The 17,016-nt window shown below is 41.7% G+C and overlaps 2 protein-coding genes across 2 annotated transcripts; both read left to right on the top strand.

Moving 5' to 3' along the window:
* The first annotated feature begins 4,053 nt into the window (after window positions 1-4,053).
* Window positions 4,054-7,728, top strand: LOC149103544 (uncharacterized). Its single transcript, XM_089272836.1, has 3 exons — window positions 4,054-4,658; window positions 4,979-5,185; window positions 7,312-7,728. Exons 1-3 carry the CDS (start codon window positions 4,071-4,073, stop codon window positions 7,708-7,710), a joined length of 1,194 nt encoding a protein of 397 aa, XP_089128962.1. The 5' UTR covers window positions 4,054-4,070; the 3' UTR covers window positions 7,711-7,728.
* A 1,416-nt stretch (window positions 7,729-9,144) lies between these two features.
* On the top strand, window positions 9,145-16,089 carry LOC149103545 (uncharacterized). Its single transcript, XM_089272837.1, has 4 exons — window positions 9,145-9,201; window positions 10,893-11,483; window positions 11,804-12,010; window positions 14,138-16,089. Exons 2-4 carry the CDS (start codon window positions 10,896-10,898, stop codon window positions 14,534-14,536), a joined length of 1,194 nt encoding a protein of 397 aa, XP_089128963.1. The 5' UTR covers window positions 9,145-9,201; window positions 10,893-10,895; the 3' UTR covers window positions 14,537-16,089.
* Window positions 16,090-17,016: the final 927 nt, after the last annotated feature.

The following is a 17,016-nucleotide window of genomic DNA, read 5'->3' on the forward strand; positions in this document are numbered from 1 at the left end:
ATGATGCCAAAGATGGTAAAGGCCCACTCCCGCCAACAACAACAACAACAAAAATGTTTAGGAAGCTATACGGCTCTTTATTTCCAAATCATGTGTTATCACCTTACGCTTAAAAGACCGTCATATTATTGGTTAAAACCTAAAATTCCGACTTTACTAACCCGGCCCACCTTATTGTTTCAACGCACATCAGAGAAGCCGTTGGCAAAACACGTGTAATTAACGAGAGACAGAGTGACTAAGTTACCTCTATTTTAGGTAACTCTTGCTAAAAATTAAGGAATAAGCTCGTCTACTTACAATTCATGACAGACATTTCATGCAAAGACGCTCTCGAAAGTTTTGGGTATTTCAACTTTCTCAACAAAAATCCATGCACATGCTTTCATTTTGGGCCGGCGAAGGGCTGGCGATCAAAACGTCAGATTTCCAAACTCTGTGGTGGATATCTTCATCAAATGCAAGTTGATGATCAGCTGAGTGTTTTTGAAGTTTTAAAATAGCTTAATCAACAAAAGTGCGGTGAAGAATGATGTGGAAAACTATAATGACGGGGCATGTGTCCTTTGGAGACGCCGTCGACACTACGAGAGAAATATGAAACTCAGCGTTACTTCTAAGGTTAGGCCTACCGTCCACACTAATCCGTCACGAAAACGGAGCTTTTCGAAAACGCCTTTCAAACCGGAGGAACTTAAAAGCGTCGGTTTTGCATTTTCGTGGGGACGGAAGGGGCGGATGTTTACAGGCTAGATCGATTGTAACTATTAAGCGTAATCAAGAGATTATCTTGATTATCTCTTGGTCTTAAACAGATATATCATAATAGGCCATTTCCGAAATGCCTTTTGCCTCTGTGTCAAAACGACTCTCCGTGCAAAACGATTCAGATATGCACATAAAAAATTGGAACTGCAATCAGTTCATACAATATTAAAATTGGAAAGATGAGCATAATTGGTTCGAGGGACTGTATAAACGGGATAAAATTTTAAAGGATTTTACAGGGTGGGATTTTTGAATTTGGCCGTTGGCCGTATTAAGGGGGTGGCCGCATTAACGGGCTTTTCTTATAAGAAATGAATGGACGTTTCGCCGGGACAAAAAAAGCGGCCGTAAAAACGAGGTGACCGTATCAACGAGGTAAACGTAAGGCGGGTTTCCACACTACTCCCGTGAGAACAACTTATTACCTTCTATTGTTATTGTCAGAGGCTTCTGTTATTGTTTATCAGAACACTTAATTTTCGACCAATAGTTGCAGACCACATTATTACGACAGGGTGCTTCAGTGGATGTGTTACTTGTTCTTATTTATTCCAAATTACACTTGAAATCATTTGCTTGTTTACTTATACAAACAGACCTTTTTACCAATGTCACTCTTTTCCGAATTTTTCATTCAAACAAGAAAAAAAAGCCTCACCGTTCGATGTATCATGCGAAAGTTTGTAAATATGTCAAGTTTCATAAGAATCCGTTGCTATCGCTTGGGAACATGGGACCCCAAATTTTTACAAAGAATGTATGCCATGGGGCAACCAAACTGGCCAACTGCATGAAACTACGCATATTTACTAAATTCGGCATCTATGAAGGTGATTTTTTGTTTGTATGAAAAATACGAAATATTGTTGATATATAAACAATAAACTCCATTTGGCGCGGAAATATGCTCGGATATTTGTCCTTGGACATTATCTTTTCCTCAAAGCACACAGTTTTCATCGAGCTAAGCTCTCAGAAAACTGTTCGCCTCTCGGAACAAATAATGTCCGCGGACAAATATCCGAGCATATTTTCAAAGTCGAATGGATCGAATATTTTTCGTAATACGCGCAGTTTTGAAAATTGGGGAATAGGCTCGGATATTCCCCTGGGGAATGGTCGGTCACGTGACGCGTTTAGACCAATCGCGCGCGAGCGAAAATATTTGATGGATTACGTGACATCGGCAGAAAGGTCCATTATACTCTAATCACCCTGAAACGATAATAAAATATTTTGTAACTAATCTTAAGAAACACAAATACAGCATCAGGGGCGGGCATCTCGTTTATTGATGCAGGGTACAGTGAGCGTTACATCATCATAAAGAAAATACAGCAGTGAATAAAGAGAAAATTAAAAAGCAAAGTTGAAAGAGATGCCTTCGAGTGGCTCTTGCATAACTTACAAATTCTTAAATAGCCTACTAGCCCCTTAGGGGATTCACGCCTAAAATACTTCTACAGTTAACACGAACCATACATAATGAACATACTCCAGTGTAATTAGCGAAACGTTACAAAATATATTTCTTGTTATGGAGTAGTGTTTATCACGTCACTAAATTTGCATATATTAGCACGCAAACAGTCTGCTCCCAAACTCGGTGACTCCGATTCCGAGGTAAGTTTCATTTTGATTCTGCTCGGTTGTGTTTGTGTAACTTTCTGGCTTTTTCACTGAAATAGCATAATCTGTGCGAGGCCAAGTTTAGCATCTAGTCGTATTTTGTACTTTTGGAATACGCTAAGTTCCAGGAGGCAATCTGTAGTCTCTTGAGCTTTCGGTGTTAGGACCATTAAGAATTCGTTTAGTAAGAAATGACTTTCTCGGCACGTTATACAGTTTGCTTTGTTAATGTTCGAGCATACCTGAAGACGAACCTAAGTATGGCAGCATACCTCGCCACAAGGAAGTCTCGCCACCAAGCGAAGCCTCCTCGCCAACAAATTACTAACAATCTAATAACATTAAACTGAAATTCTTTCTACCTTGTGTAGTCGTATAACTCACACAGCCCGTGTAAGCCGGGTTGAAATTGTTTGATCGTTGAGACGAAGCCTTTTATGAAACACTTACGTAAGCTTAAGCAAACGCAACAGCGAAGCAACTGAGCAATAACAGCACAGTCAGTTCTCAAAGATATATACATGTAGTTGAATTCTAGAAACCTATGTTTTCTTTGCAAACACACAAGCCAACAAACTTACGAGTCGACTGACATTGTAGTCGCTCGAACACCTAATGTACCTCGACTACTTTACTCTAGTTTAATTTTCTCTTGATGTTGGTGGCGAGTTCGTCGGTGGCGAAGTTCTCTGTTGGCGAGGTGACCGGATACCCCCCTGAAGTATCAGGACCGATTGTTGCTCCGATGCCCCTAAATTCGGTCTAAATTTGTTTGTAGCAAATAGCCATGTACTCAGCTCTTTAACAGAAACAGCATAATATGCGCAAGACGAAGCTTAGCATAGATCCTTATTTGTATTTTTTGGAATACGCTCATGAAAGGTTTGTTTATGTGGTCAGATAAATGGCTCTAAAAAATTCTAGGTACTCCCAATCGCACAGCACACCTAATTCTGTCAGTTGGAATTGTCTGAGGAATAAAGCATTATTAAACAACTATAACAGTCCTCGGTCTCGTCTTGTTTATTTTCTTCACCAGTTCTCACGTGTGTGACTCAAAGGCGAGCCTGCTAAAACAGGCTATCTTTAAGGCCGATACGCACGAGGGATTTTGCTCCAGGAGCATGCTCCAGGGTCAATTTGCACGACTAGTACACACTGGGGAGCATATTGTGGGAGCTTGCTCCATATTATGGTACACCCGAGGGAACGTTTTCAAGTTTTGCTCCGGGATCTTGCTCCCAAATATTTAACCGGTTTAATGTTGTGGAGCATTTTGCAGGGTGGAAATTCTGCTCCCGAGAATGAATTACGCCCATGAAATCGTTGGTACACACTGAGGAGCTTTGCTCCCGGAGCGTGCCCCTGGAGCTAAACCCCACGTGTGTATCGACCATAAATCACGAGTGTGCGCCAAGAAGAAATGTAAGCAAGCATGAGGCTCGGCACCGGTTGCGTTAATGCAGTTTACTCCCTTAAATGGTCGGTGGGCCCCTCCTTTCTTTTCATGGATTACTTCCTAAGTCACCGATTTTCTCCATTTTGACAACAAACAGTAAACATCTTAAATCTATAACAATAACATTTCATTTTCATGGAACTGAGCTTGTTCAAAATATGAATGGTTGTTCTCTGAATGCAGTTCCTATATCATTTATCTCCATTAACAGAATATGGCAGCTCGACTTCTGCAGCTTCGCGCGTCTTTCTCGAGACTTCCTAAGTGTAGTATTCCTGGAACCAGAAAGTCCTATCTCAAAAATATTATTTGCAGTTATTCAGCCCAGCAAAGTCAGAAAAATCCAACAGCAAGGAGCATTTTTCAGCCACTATCCAGAGAGGAGCTGGTCACTAAATTCAAGTCGAGGCTCAAGGACAGGCCGTTTACTGCTGGTTCAACGGGTGAAGGTTTCCCAGAATTCCTGGCAGAACCAAGAGAGTCATTCCCACATGGCGTGCGAGTTATTAATCCGCACCGGTCCTCCCTCGCCGAATTGAGCGCAAATTGTATGGGGTACGTAGAGGAAAACCACACACAACATCCCGCCATTTTGTTCCGCGGTCTTCCAGCTGAAACTGCACAGGACTTTTCAACTATTGCAAGGGCAATTCCTTGGAAAGGAATGACTTACGAAGGTGGTGCATCGTTCCGACAAAAAATTGACAAAAGTATAGGAACTTACACCGCTAACGATGATCCTGATGATGTGGCTAAAGATCCACACAACGAAATGTCATACACTGAGGTCTACCCCTCCAAGGTAAGCAGTTCAATAAAGTGTAGAAATGACGAATGTAAAATGCCAGAGGTCGTGACCGATTCATTATCCCAAGGAACAAAACAAAAGGCTTTTTAATAAGTGAGAACCCAAAGAAAGCAGGATAACCACATTATCCTTCCGTTAGTCGTGTTATACCCAATAGATAACGCAAAAGCGTTATGATCTTTTGTTAATTAAACATAAACTTCCAAGACGTGGTAGGGGTTGGGGGGGGGGGGGGTATAATGACAGCAATTGCAAATGATTTTAATTTTTAGTCAGCTTTTAACTAATTGTGACCACTCTCTCTTCCCCTGCAGGTTTTCTTTTTCTGCCTGAAGGAACCCGCAGATGGCTGTGGCGGAGAAACAATTTTGGTGAAAAACAGGGAACTCCTGTCGAAACTGGACCCCGAAGTTGTAAGAAAATTTGAAGACAGACAAGTGCGCTACGTCAGATACTTGCCAGACAAATCCAATGAAAAGTACATGAGCTGGCAACACATTCATGACACGGACGACAGAGAGGTAAGCAGGTACATCTCAGTTTCACGCTTATCTCCCAGGACCCGGACCCTTCACTGATTATCTTCCTGCAGGTAGTGGAACCTTAGAAAAGGTTGCATTCTCCATACATTCATGCTATTTTGCTTCCACTACACATCCAAACACATATTGTGATTACAATGGATGCGTTGACTAGCCAAGCCGCTATGAAATTTATTCAAGGATTCGCATACTCTGAGTGAAGTGTGAAAACTAAGTGCATTTTGGATATTTAGCCTCCTTTGTCAACTCCTCGCTCGCTTTGCCTCAGGGCATTGTTCGGTGTCATTTCATCTCCTTTCTCTAGCCCTGACTCGCTCTACTTCACTGTATTGTTCAGTATTGTTTCGCTTCCTTTCCCTTGCCCTGGCCCGCTCTCTTTGCAATCTCCTTGGCTTCTTCTTTGCTTGTTAATTCTTGCTCTCGGACGTTCCCTTTCACGTTCTGCTTTAGTTAAACCCCGTCTTGAAAACGTTCTATCAACTCAACTCCGCTATCGTTTGTTGACACAGCAATAGAAATGAGTTTACATCTCTTAAATCCCGCCCAGCAAAGATGGCATTCGTGAGCTTCCCCGTTCGGGATACTTTGAGACTCCCCTCCCGTTCCCCCTCCCACAGAGTCTGTACGGACAGACGCTCTCTCGTTTCCACGCTCGTTCACTTGTACAGTGAGGTCACAATCAAATGTTATCGGCTTGATGGTTTAACCGTACCAAAAATCCGTACCCGTGGTGATCCGCCAGTGCGATTCGCGTGCTCCAGCTCCGGTACTAACTCAGGATTGTCACAAATTACATGTGGTATCGATCTTACGTAGCTTTTGCTCTGGACAGATTTTAAGCTTCATCGTTCCTTCATCGTTCCTTCATCGTTCCTCCAGACATTCTTATTCGTCTCTGCGTCCATTTCAAGGTCCATAGGCCGGCAAATCAAGTACGTTTTTCGATCCAGTCTCTTAAAATTGAATGAGCTCTCAGTCTGTATCACTGTGCAAAGCTTGCAGCAATACGACTTCTGGTAGCACATGACAATTTTCGGAGTACTATGGAGTGTTCAAGTTATATGTGTTATTTGCCAGCTGGGAGGTCTGTATAATGAAAAACTGTGACCGAGGTCTTGAAAATGCTGCCTGAGGCTGCAGACCAAGGGCAGTATTTTCAAGCCCGATGCTATCAGTCGTTGCGAATCACTCGAAGTCAGACTGTCTACCGTAAATTGAGTAGCAGAAAGCGAGGAAATCTGTTAAGTGTATTCCACAGAAATTCTCCTAAATACAGCAACGATCAGAGAGATAAACTGCACTGCAATTGACTTCTTTTTTGTGGCGAGAGAAACACGGGATTACGCGCCATTACAGCGCCGAGCTACAAACAACCAAACAAACTCTCACAACTTCAAAATACTCAATTGAATTTACTTACAGTGACTCTCCTTGCCATTTAAAAGGAAATAGAGATAAACCTGGTTGATTAATCGTCGATGGAAGTGTAAAAAGCAAAGGTTGACGATTACCGCAAGTTCACTCATGAAAATCAACCAACACGACAATTTCACCCGCGCTGTTTCCCCCGTTACCGTGACCGTGGTCAGAGATAGGAAACTCCGGACCGCGCTAAGAACCAATGAGATTGCAGGATTGGTTACCGTGCCCTCTTGGGAAAAAAATAAGTTTTTTATTGGATAATTAGACATGATTACAATTGGAAACTCGTGAGGGTTTCGACAATAGCCCGTATGCATGAAGACATCAGACAGACAAGCAAATTTAAACCGCCAAGCCTCGCGTTGAAAATTTTATCGTGCACAAATTCCCAAAATGGCAAAGATAAAAGGAATTCCCTCGTGGAAACAACACGAAGGCGCCAGAGGTTTGAGAAAATTTCGCGCAAGCGAGGCTTGGTGGTGAAGTTTGGGTATGTGACATAATCATGCTTAAGAGCTATTACCAGTTGGGATTTTTAACCATCTCTAGTAGGTTTAATATTTGTTCAGTCTGCTGGAGTGGCATGTCTGAAAATTAGCTAGCATATTGTAGCTCGAAGCCAAGTGTATTTACCACAGTAATCAAAACTTTATGACTATTCTTTTTTATTCCTGTCTGAAAAGGTCGTGGAAAAAAGAGTGAAAGAGCAAGGCAGCAAAGTCACATGGGATCCCAGCGGAGATTTATACTTTTGGCATAACAGGCCCCCCTGTATTCAACACCCGGAGACAGGAGAGAAAATCTGGTTCAACCAGGTAACTCTTCATAATTCTTCGTACTTCCGGCTACTTCCGGGGGGGACTGAGATTCCCGATCACAAACAGCCTTGTCACACTTATTATGGGGATGGCAGTGATATCGAGCCTGCAGTACTACAGCACATACTGGCTACCTCGTGGACATGCGCAGTTGGGTTTAAATGGAAGAAAGGCGATTTGTTGGTTTTGGATAACTTGGCTGTTCAGCACGGCAGACTGGGATTCAAAGGGGAGAGAAAACTTTTAGTTTACTTGACCGCATAGTGAGCAAATAACAGAAAAGGAACCTTGTTGATATTGAAATAGTAGTAGTAATCAAATAGCAACTTTATTAGTCACTCCATTAATAATGGTTTTAGCTTTTAGATAAACAAAGGGCGCGTGAGGTCTGGCGAGTAGTGCATGCTTAAGTAAACGGGTATCACGTTTTATACTGTAGTATACCATGAAATATCGCACGTGACTTGATTTTTTGCAACTTCAACACATGGATTTTTTTGGTGCGATAAAACAGGTTCGAGGGGCTGTTTAAACGGGGTAAAAATGTGAAGGGTTTTACTAAGTGGGATTCAGAATGAGGCCGTTTGCCGTGTTAAGGGGGTGGCCGCATTAACGACGTTTTCTTATAAGAAAATGTATGGACGTTTCGTCGGGACAAAAAAAGTGGCCGTAATAACGAGGTGACCGTATCAACGAGGTAAACGTAAGGCCGGGTTCCACGCTACTCCCGTGAGAACAACTTATCACCTTCTATTGTTAGTGTTTATCACCACACTAACCTGCGAACAGGCTCCCGGTGAGCCCGAACGAAGCGAGGGAGCCTGACCCCGCCCCGATCGCTTTGCTCTCCGAATTCTTCTGTTTCGCGATCGCCGGATTTTTTTTCCGTCCTCGCTGGGAGCCTGTTCGCAGGCTATCACCACACTAAATCTTCGACCAATAGTTGCAGACCACATTATTACGACAGAGTGCTTAGCTTTCAGTGGATGTGCTACTTGTTCTTATTTATTCCAAATTGCACTTGAAATCATTTGCTTGTTTACTTATACAAACAGACCTTTTAACCGATGTCACTCTTTTCCGAATTTTTCATTCAAACAAGAAAAAAAAAAAGCCTCACCGTTCGATGTATCATGCGAAATTTTGTAAATATGCCAAGTTTCATAAGAATCCGTTGCTATCGCTTGGAAACATGGGACCCCAAATTTTCACAAAGAATGTTTGCCAGGGGGCAACCAAACTGGCCAACTGCATGAAACTGCGCATATCCACTAAATTCGGCATTTATGAAGGTGGTTTTTTGTTTGTATGAAAAATACGAAATATTGTTGATATATAAACAATAACCTCCATTTGGCGCGGAAATATCCTCGGATATTCGTCCTTGGACATTATCTGTGCCTCAAAGCACACAGTTTTCATCGAGCTACGCTCTCGGAAAACTGTTCGCCTCTCGGAACAGATAATATCCTCGGACAAATATCCGAGCATATTTTCAAAGTCAAATGGATCGAATATTTTTCGCAATACGCGCAGTTTTGAAAATTGGGGGATAGGCTCGGATATTCCGCTGGGGAATGGTCGGTCACGTGACGCGTTTAGACCAATCGCGCGCGAGCGAAAATATTTGATGGATTACGTGACATCGGCAGAAAGGTCCATTGTGTTTATAGAGTAATGTTTATCACGACACTAAATTTGCATACATTAGCACGCAAACAGTCTGCTCCCAAACTCGGTGACTCCGATTCCGAGGTAAGTTTCATTTTGATTCTGCTCGGGTTATGTTTGTGTAACTTTTGTGGTCTTTTCACTGAAATAGCATAATCTGTGCTAGACCAAGTTTAGCATCTAGTCGTATTTTGTACTTTTGGAATACGCTAAGTTCTAGGAGGCAATCTGTAGTCTCTTGAGCTTTCGATGTTAGGACCATTAAGAATTCGTTTGATAAGAAATGACTTTCTCGGCATGTTATACAGTTTGCTTTGTTAATGTTCGAGCATACCTGAAGACGAACCTAAGTATGGCAGCGTACCTCGCCACAAGGAAGTCTCGCCACCAACGAACTCGCCACTAAGCGAAGCCTCCTCGCCAACAAATTACTAGCAATCTAATAACATTAAACTGAAATTCTTTCTCCTTTGTGTAGTCGTATAACTCACACAGCCCGTGTAAGCCGGGTTGAAGTTGTTTGATCGTTGAGACGAAGCCTTTTATGAAACACTTACGTAAGCTTGAGCAAACGCAACAGCGAAGCAACTGAGCAATAACAGCACAGTCAGTTCTCAAAGATATATACATGTAGTTGAATTCTAGAAACCTATGTTTTCTTTGCAAACACACAAGCCAACAAACTTACGAGTCGACTGACATTGTAGTCGCTCGAACACCTAATGTACCTCGACTACTTTACTCTAGTTTAATTTTCTCTTGATGTTGGTGGCGAGTTCGTCGGTGGCGAAGTTCTCTGTTGGCGAGGTGACCGGATACCCCCCTGAAGTATCAGGACCGATTGTTGCTCCGATGCCCCTAAATTCGGTCTAAATTTGTTTGTAGCAAATAGCCATGTACTCAGCTCTTTAACAGAAACAGCATAATATGCGCAAGAAGAAGCTTAGCATAGATTCGTATTTTGTGTTTTTTGGAATACGCTCATTTATAAAGGTTTGTTTATGTGGTCGGATAAACGGCTCTAAAAAATTCTAGGTACTCCCAATCGCACAGCACACCTAATTCTGTCATTTGGAATTGTCTGAGGAATAAAGCATTATTAAACAACGATAACAGTCCTTGGTCTCGTCTTGTTTATTTTCTTCACCAGTTCTCACGTGTGTGACTCAAAGGCGAGCCTGCTAAAACAGGCTATCTTTAAGGCCGATACGCACGAGGGATTTTGCTCCAGGAGCATGCTCCAGGGTCAATTTGCACGACTAGTACACACTGGGGAGCATAGTGTGGGAGCTTGCTCCATATTATGGTACACCCGAGGGAACGTTTTCAAGTTTTGCTCCGGGATCTTGCTCCCAAATATTTAACCGGTTTAATGTTGCCGAGCATTTTGCAGGGTGGAAATTCTGTTCCCGAGAATGAATTACGCCCATGAAATCGTTGGTACACACTGAGGAGCTTTACTCCCGGAGCGTGCCCCTGGAGCAAAACCCCACGTGTGTATCAACCATAAATCACGTGTGTGCGCTAAGAAGAAATCTAAGCATGAGGCTTGGCACCGGTTGCGTTAATGCAGTTTACTCTCTTAAATGGTCGGTGGGTCCCCTCCTTTCTTTTCATGGATCACTTCCTTTACTGATTTTCTCCACTTTGACAACAAACAGTAAAAACCTTAAATCTATAACAATAACATTTCATTTTCATGGAATTGAGCTTGTTCAAAATATGAATGGTTGTTCTTTGAACGCAGTTCCTATATCATTTGTCTCCCCTAACAGGATATGGCAGCTCGACTTCTGCAGCTTCGCGCGTCTTTCTCGAGACTTCCTAAGTGTAGTATTCCCGGAACCAGAAAGTCCTATCTCAAAAATATTATTTGCAGTTATTCAGCCCAGCAAAGTCAGGAAAATCCGACAGCAAAGAGCATTTTTCAGCCAGTATTCAGAGAGGAGCTCGTCACTAAATTCAAGTCGAGGCTCAAGGACAGGCCGTTTACTGCTGGTTCAACGGGTAAAGGTTTCCCAGAATTCCTGGCAGAACCAAGAGAGTCATTCCCACATGGCGTGCGAGTTATTAATCCGCACCGGTCCTCCCTCGCCGAATTGAGCGCAAATTGTATGGGGTACGTAGAGGAAAACCACGCACAACATCCCGCCATTTTGTTCCGCGGTCTTCCAGCTGAAACTGCACAGGACTTTTCAACTATTGCAAGGGCAATTCCTTGGAAAGGAATGACTTACGAAGGTGGTGCATCGTTCCGACAAAAAATTGACAAAAGTATAGGAACTTACACCGCTAACGATGATCCTGATGATGTGGCTAAAGATCCACACAACGAAATGTCATACACTGAGGTCTACCCCTCCAAGGTAAGCAGTTCAATTAAGTGTAGAAAAGACGAATGTAACTGAAATGCCAGAGGTCGTGACCGATTCATTATCCCTAGGAACAAAACAGAAGGCTTTTTAATAAGTGAATACCAAAGAAAGCAGGATAACCACATTATCCTTCCGTTAGTCGTGTTGCACCCAATAGATAAAGCAAAAGCTTTATGATCTTTTGTTAATTAAACATAAACTTAGAAGACGTGGTAGGGGTGGGGGTGGGGGTTATAATGTCAGCAATTGCAAATGATTTTAATTTTTAGTCAGCCTTTAACTAATTGTGACCACTCTCTCTTCCCCTGCAGGTTTTCTTTTTCTGCCTGAAAGAACCCGCAGATGGCTGTGGCGGAGAAACAATTTTGGTGAAAAACAGGGAACTCCTGTCGAAACTGGACCCCGAAGTTGTAAGAAAATTTGAAGACAGACAAGTGCGCTACGTCAGATACTTGCCAGACAAATCCAATAAAAAGTACATGAGCTGGCAACACATTCATGACACGGACGACAGAGAGGTAAGCAGGTACATCTCAGTTTCACGCTTATCTCCCAGGACCCGGACCCTTCACTGATTATCTTCCTGCAGGTAGTGGAACCTTAGAAAAGGTTGCATTCTCCATACATTCATGCTATTTTGCTTCCACTACACATCCAAACACATATTGTGATTACAATGGATGCGTTGACTAGCCAAGCCGCTATGAAATTTATTCAAGGATTCGCAAACTGTGAGTGAAGTGTGAAAACTAAGTGCATTTTGGATATTTAGCCTCCTTTGTCAACTCCTCGCTCGCTTTGCCTCAGGGCATTGTTCGGTGTCATTTCATCTCCTTTCTCTAGTCCTGACTCGCTCTACTTCACTGTATTGTTCAGTATTGTTTCGCTTCCTTTCTCTAGCCCTGACCCGCTCTCTTTGCAATCTCCTTGGCTTCTTCTTTGCTTGTTAATTCTTGCTCTCGGACGTTCCCTTTCACGTTCTGCTTTAGTTAAACCCCGTCTTGAAAACGTTCTATCAACTCAACTCCGCTATCGTTTGTTGACACAGCAATAGAAATGAGTTTACATCTCTTAAATCCCGCCCAGCAAAGATGGCATTCGTGAGCTTCCCCGTTCGGGATACTTTGAGACTCCCCTCCCGTTCCCCCTCCCACAGAGTCTGTACGGACAGACGCTCTCTCGTTTCCACGCTCGTTCACTTGTACAGTGAGGTCACAATCAAATGTTATCGGCTTGATGGTTTAACCGTACCAAAAATTCGTACCCGTGGTGACCCACCAGTGCGATTCGCGTGCTCCAGCTCCGGTACTAACTCAGGATTGTCACAAATTACATGTGGTATCGATCTTACGTAGCTTTTGCTCTGGACAGATTTTAAGCTTCATCGTTCCTTCATCGTTCCTTCATCGTTCCTCCAGACATTCTTATTCGTCTCTGCGTCCATTTCAAGGTCCATAGGCCGGCAAATCAAGTACGTTTTTCGATCCAGTCTCTTAAAATTGAATGAGCTCTCAGTCTGTATCACTGTGCAAAGCTTGCAGCAATACGACTTCTGGTAGCACGTGACAATTTTCGGAGTACTACGGAGTGTTCAAGTTATATGTGTTATTTGCCAGCTGGGAGGTCTGTATAATGAAAAACTGTGACCGAGGTCTTGAAAATGCTGCCTGAGGCTGCAGACCAAGGGCAGTATTTTTAAGCCCGATGCTATCAGTCGTTGCGAATCACTCGAAGTCAGACTGTCTACCGTAAATTGAGTAGCAGAAAGCGAGGAAATCCGTTAAGTGTATTCCACAGAAATTCTCTTAAATACAGCAACGATCAGAGAGGTAAACTCCACTGCAATTGACTTCTTTTTTGTGGCGAGAGAAATACAGGATTACGCGCCATTACAGCGCCGAGCTACAAACAACCAAACAAACTCTCACAACTTCAAAATGCTCAATTGAATTTACTTACAGTGACTCTCCTTGCCATTTAAAAGTGAATAGAGATAAACCTGGTTGATTAATCGTCGATGGAAGTGTAAAAAGCAAAGGTTGACGATTACCGCAAGTTCACTCATGAAAATCAACCAACACGACAATTTCACCCGCGCTGTTTCCTCCCGTTACCGTGACCGTGGTCAGAGATAGGAAACTCCGGATCGCGCTAAGAACCAATGAGACTGCAGGATTGATTACCGAGCCCTCTTGGGAAAAAATAAGTTTTTTTATTGGATAATTAGACATGATTACAATTGGAAACTCGTGAGGGTTTCGACAATAGCCCGTATGCATGAAGACATCAGACAGACAAGCAAATTTAAACCGCCAAGCCTCGCTTTGAAAATTTTATCGTGCACAAATTCCCAAAATAGCAAAGATAAAAGGAATTCCCTCGTGGAAACAACGCGAAGGCGCCAGAGGTTTGAGAAAATTTCGCGCAAGCGAGGCTTGGTGGTGAAGTTTGGGTATGTGACATAATCATGCTTAAGAGCTATTGCCAGTTGGGATTTGTAACCATCTCTAGTTGGTTTAATATTTGTTCAGTCTGCTGGAGTGGCATGTCTGAAAATTAGCTAGCATATTGTAGCTCGAAGCCAAGTGTATTTACCACAGTAATCAAAACTTTATGACTATTCTTTTTTATTCCTGTCTGAAAAGGTCGTGGAAAAAAGAGTGAAAGAGCAAGGCAGCAAAGTCACATGGGATCCCAGCGGAGATTTATACTTTTGGCATAACAGGCCCCCCTGTATTCAACACCCGGAGACAGGAGAGAAAATCTGGTTCAACCAGGTAACTCTTCATAATTCTTCGTACTTCCGGCTACTTCCGGGGGGGACTGAGATTCCCAATCACAAACAGCCTTGTCACACTTATTATGGGGATGGCAGCGATATCGAGCCTGCAGTACTACAGCACATACTGGCTACCTCGTGGACATGCGCAGTTGGGTTTAAATGGAAGAAAGGCGATTTGTTGGTATTGGATAACTTGGCTGTTCAGCACGGCAAACTGGGATTCAAAGGGGAGAGAAAACTTTTAGTTTACTTTACCGCATAGTGAGCAAATAACAGAAAAGGAACCTTGTTGATATTGAAATAGTAGTATTAATCAAATAGCAACTTTATTAGTCACTCCATTAATAATGGTTTTAGCTTTATAGATAAACAAAGGCCGTGTGAGGCCTGGCGAGTAGTGTATAGTTAAGTAAACGGGTATCTCGTTTAAAACTATAGTATACCATGAAATATCGCACAAGTGACTTGATTTTCTGTAACTTCAATACATGGTTTTTTTGGTGGGATAAAACAGGATGTAAGGATATATAGCAAGCCTTCCGATTGATTTTCTATAATGTCCATAACATAGGATAATCTTTAATTGTAATAATTGAGGTCCAGTTTGGGGCATTGTCGCATTCCAAAATTTTATTGCGCTGACAAATTTTAGAAGTTGAGACGAAAAAAACTGAAAAGTTGAAGAATGTTTTAAATAGGTTACGGCATGGCGAATTCGTGTTTGTCAGATGTTGCTGTAGATACTACGGGGATTTGAAGATTTGAAGAGCACAGAGAACAAACTGTTTAATGGTCTGGAAACAAAGAGGGTAAATAGCTCGGGGATTGTCCACCGAGAATATCGCTTGTTTAATTCTTTCATTGATGCATTTTCATCGGTAAGCTTCTACGTCTAGCTTTACAGAAGCAAAGAATGTATTCCAGCTATTGAAAATTTTAAGCCTTTTTTTTAAACAATATAAAAACGAAATTGAATCTTTCTCTCTTTGCACACTTTCCTAGTTGCTGTATCATAAATCACTATAGCCATCCCGCTCCTTCCGCTCCAAGATTTTAAGCTTCCCTAATATTGTTATGTGCGCAAGTATAAATTTTCTATTTTTGATTTTTTTTCTTTTCGCTGTTTTGAGTTTAGTATAAGTATCCCGTATTGTATCTAACTTAAAGTGCCACTATGATCAAATTCTCGACACCCATTTTTTAACATTTCGTGCACAATAGGTCTCTCCTAGATATCTTGGCAAATTTCAATCTTTTACGAACATAGGAACTCGTGTTTTTTTGGACCTTTATTTCCGAGAATTAATTTTCCTTTTTCCAAGTCTTGGTTGAGAATTGGAGAAAATGACGTCATTTTCTCAAAAATACCACACGGGTTGAAATTATGATAACAATTATTACAGCAGTTCGCGTAAAGAACAACAAAAACTTTGGCTCATATATTCGTGCAATTTTCTACATTAATTGTTGTTGCAAGATGTTTCAAGTTGTATTACAAGTAGAGTATTGTTAGTGGTGTAAGTAGCCCACATTGTAAGTAAAGTAATACAAGTATTGTATTTTAAGTATTAGAATTGTTAGTGGTGTAAGTAACCCACATTGTAAGTAAAGTAATACAAGTATTGTATTGTTAATAGACAGATAGCTTTATTAAAGTGAAATCATTGCAGCTGCTGAAGAGGCTGAATTGTGACATACTTTACAACTCGTTAAAATAGAGTATTATTAGTAGTGTAAGTGTTGTTAGTAGAGTATCGAAGTGGTGTAAGTAACCCTCACGGTTGTAAATAAAGTAATACAAGTGTTGTATTGTAACTAGAGTTTTGTTAGCGGTGTGAGTAGTATTTTAAAGTGCTTTTAGGCTTAGTCCAGCATTTGGTTCAGTATTACCTACATTGCAAAACACATCATAAAGTAAACTAAAGCAGACCAAAGAGCCGGAGCTTTTCCCTGTTTCTGTAGCATCAAGTAGCAGTGACGTAACCTAGGTAGTTGGCAGTCTTATTTGCGCGCCATATATGATAAAATGCGCGAGCGGAGACGACGGCATGCAGAAATCTCTCCCAGCATTTTATCTGTTTTATTTGTGCTTTTATTTTATGAAAGACTAGCTATTTCGTTTTTTGCCTATTGTTCCCGATTACTATCCGCCTGCTCCCAAGCACCCCTACTTCAGTGAAAATAAAAAATATCTATATGCATTGATCAAGAGGGTTAGAAACTAGTTTTTATACTGAAACATTTCTCATCCCAATAACTTAAAACTATTGCAGCTTTTGAAATCCCAGAAACTTTCTCAACAGCCAGAATGATGGGATTTAGATTCAAAAGACATGGGAAATACAAAGAGCAAAACACCTTAAGAATAGGTAACTATATATTTGTTCCGAGAATTAAACTGAAGAGGAACAACATATTGTCCATATTAATTGAAAGTTTGGAGACATAAATCGGTTTCATATTCTTCACATTACAATCTGATATGATTTTTGGAATTATAAATCCCTTTTGGTGAATATTCAAAGCCGTCTCCAGTGAGAAAAGTTGCCCGACTTCAATGCCTTTCCTGTTAACAAACATTTGACGTCAGCACAGTACAGTTTTTCGCGACTGTTGAATCCTGATTGGTCAATTCAAACTTCAGGGGCACCAGCCGTATGCAATGTGCGAACGCAAATGATTCACACAGCAGGCCACGGGTTCAAATTGCCGTTGTTTTCTGATGGAAATCACTCAGCTTGC

This window comes from Orbicella faveolata, unplaced genomic scaffold (genome assembly GCF_042242905.1).
Source record: "Orbicella faveolata isolate gen_17 unplaced genomic scaffold, um_ofav_v1 contig_35, whole genome shotgun sequence".
NCBI lineage: Eukaryota > Metazoa > Cnidaria > Anthozoa > Scleractinia > Merulinidae > Orbicella > Orbicella faveolata.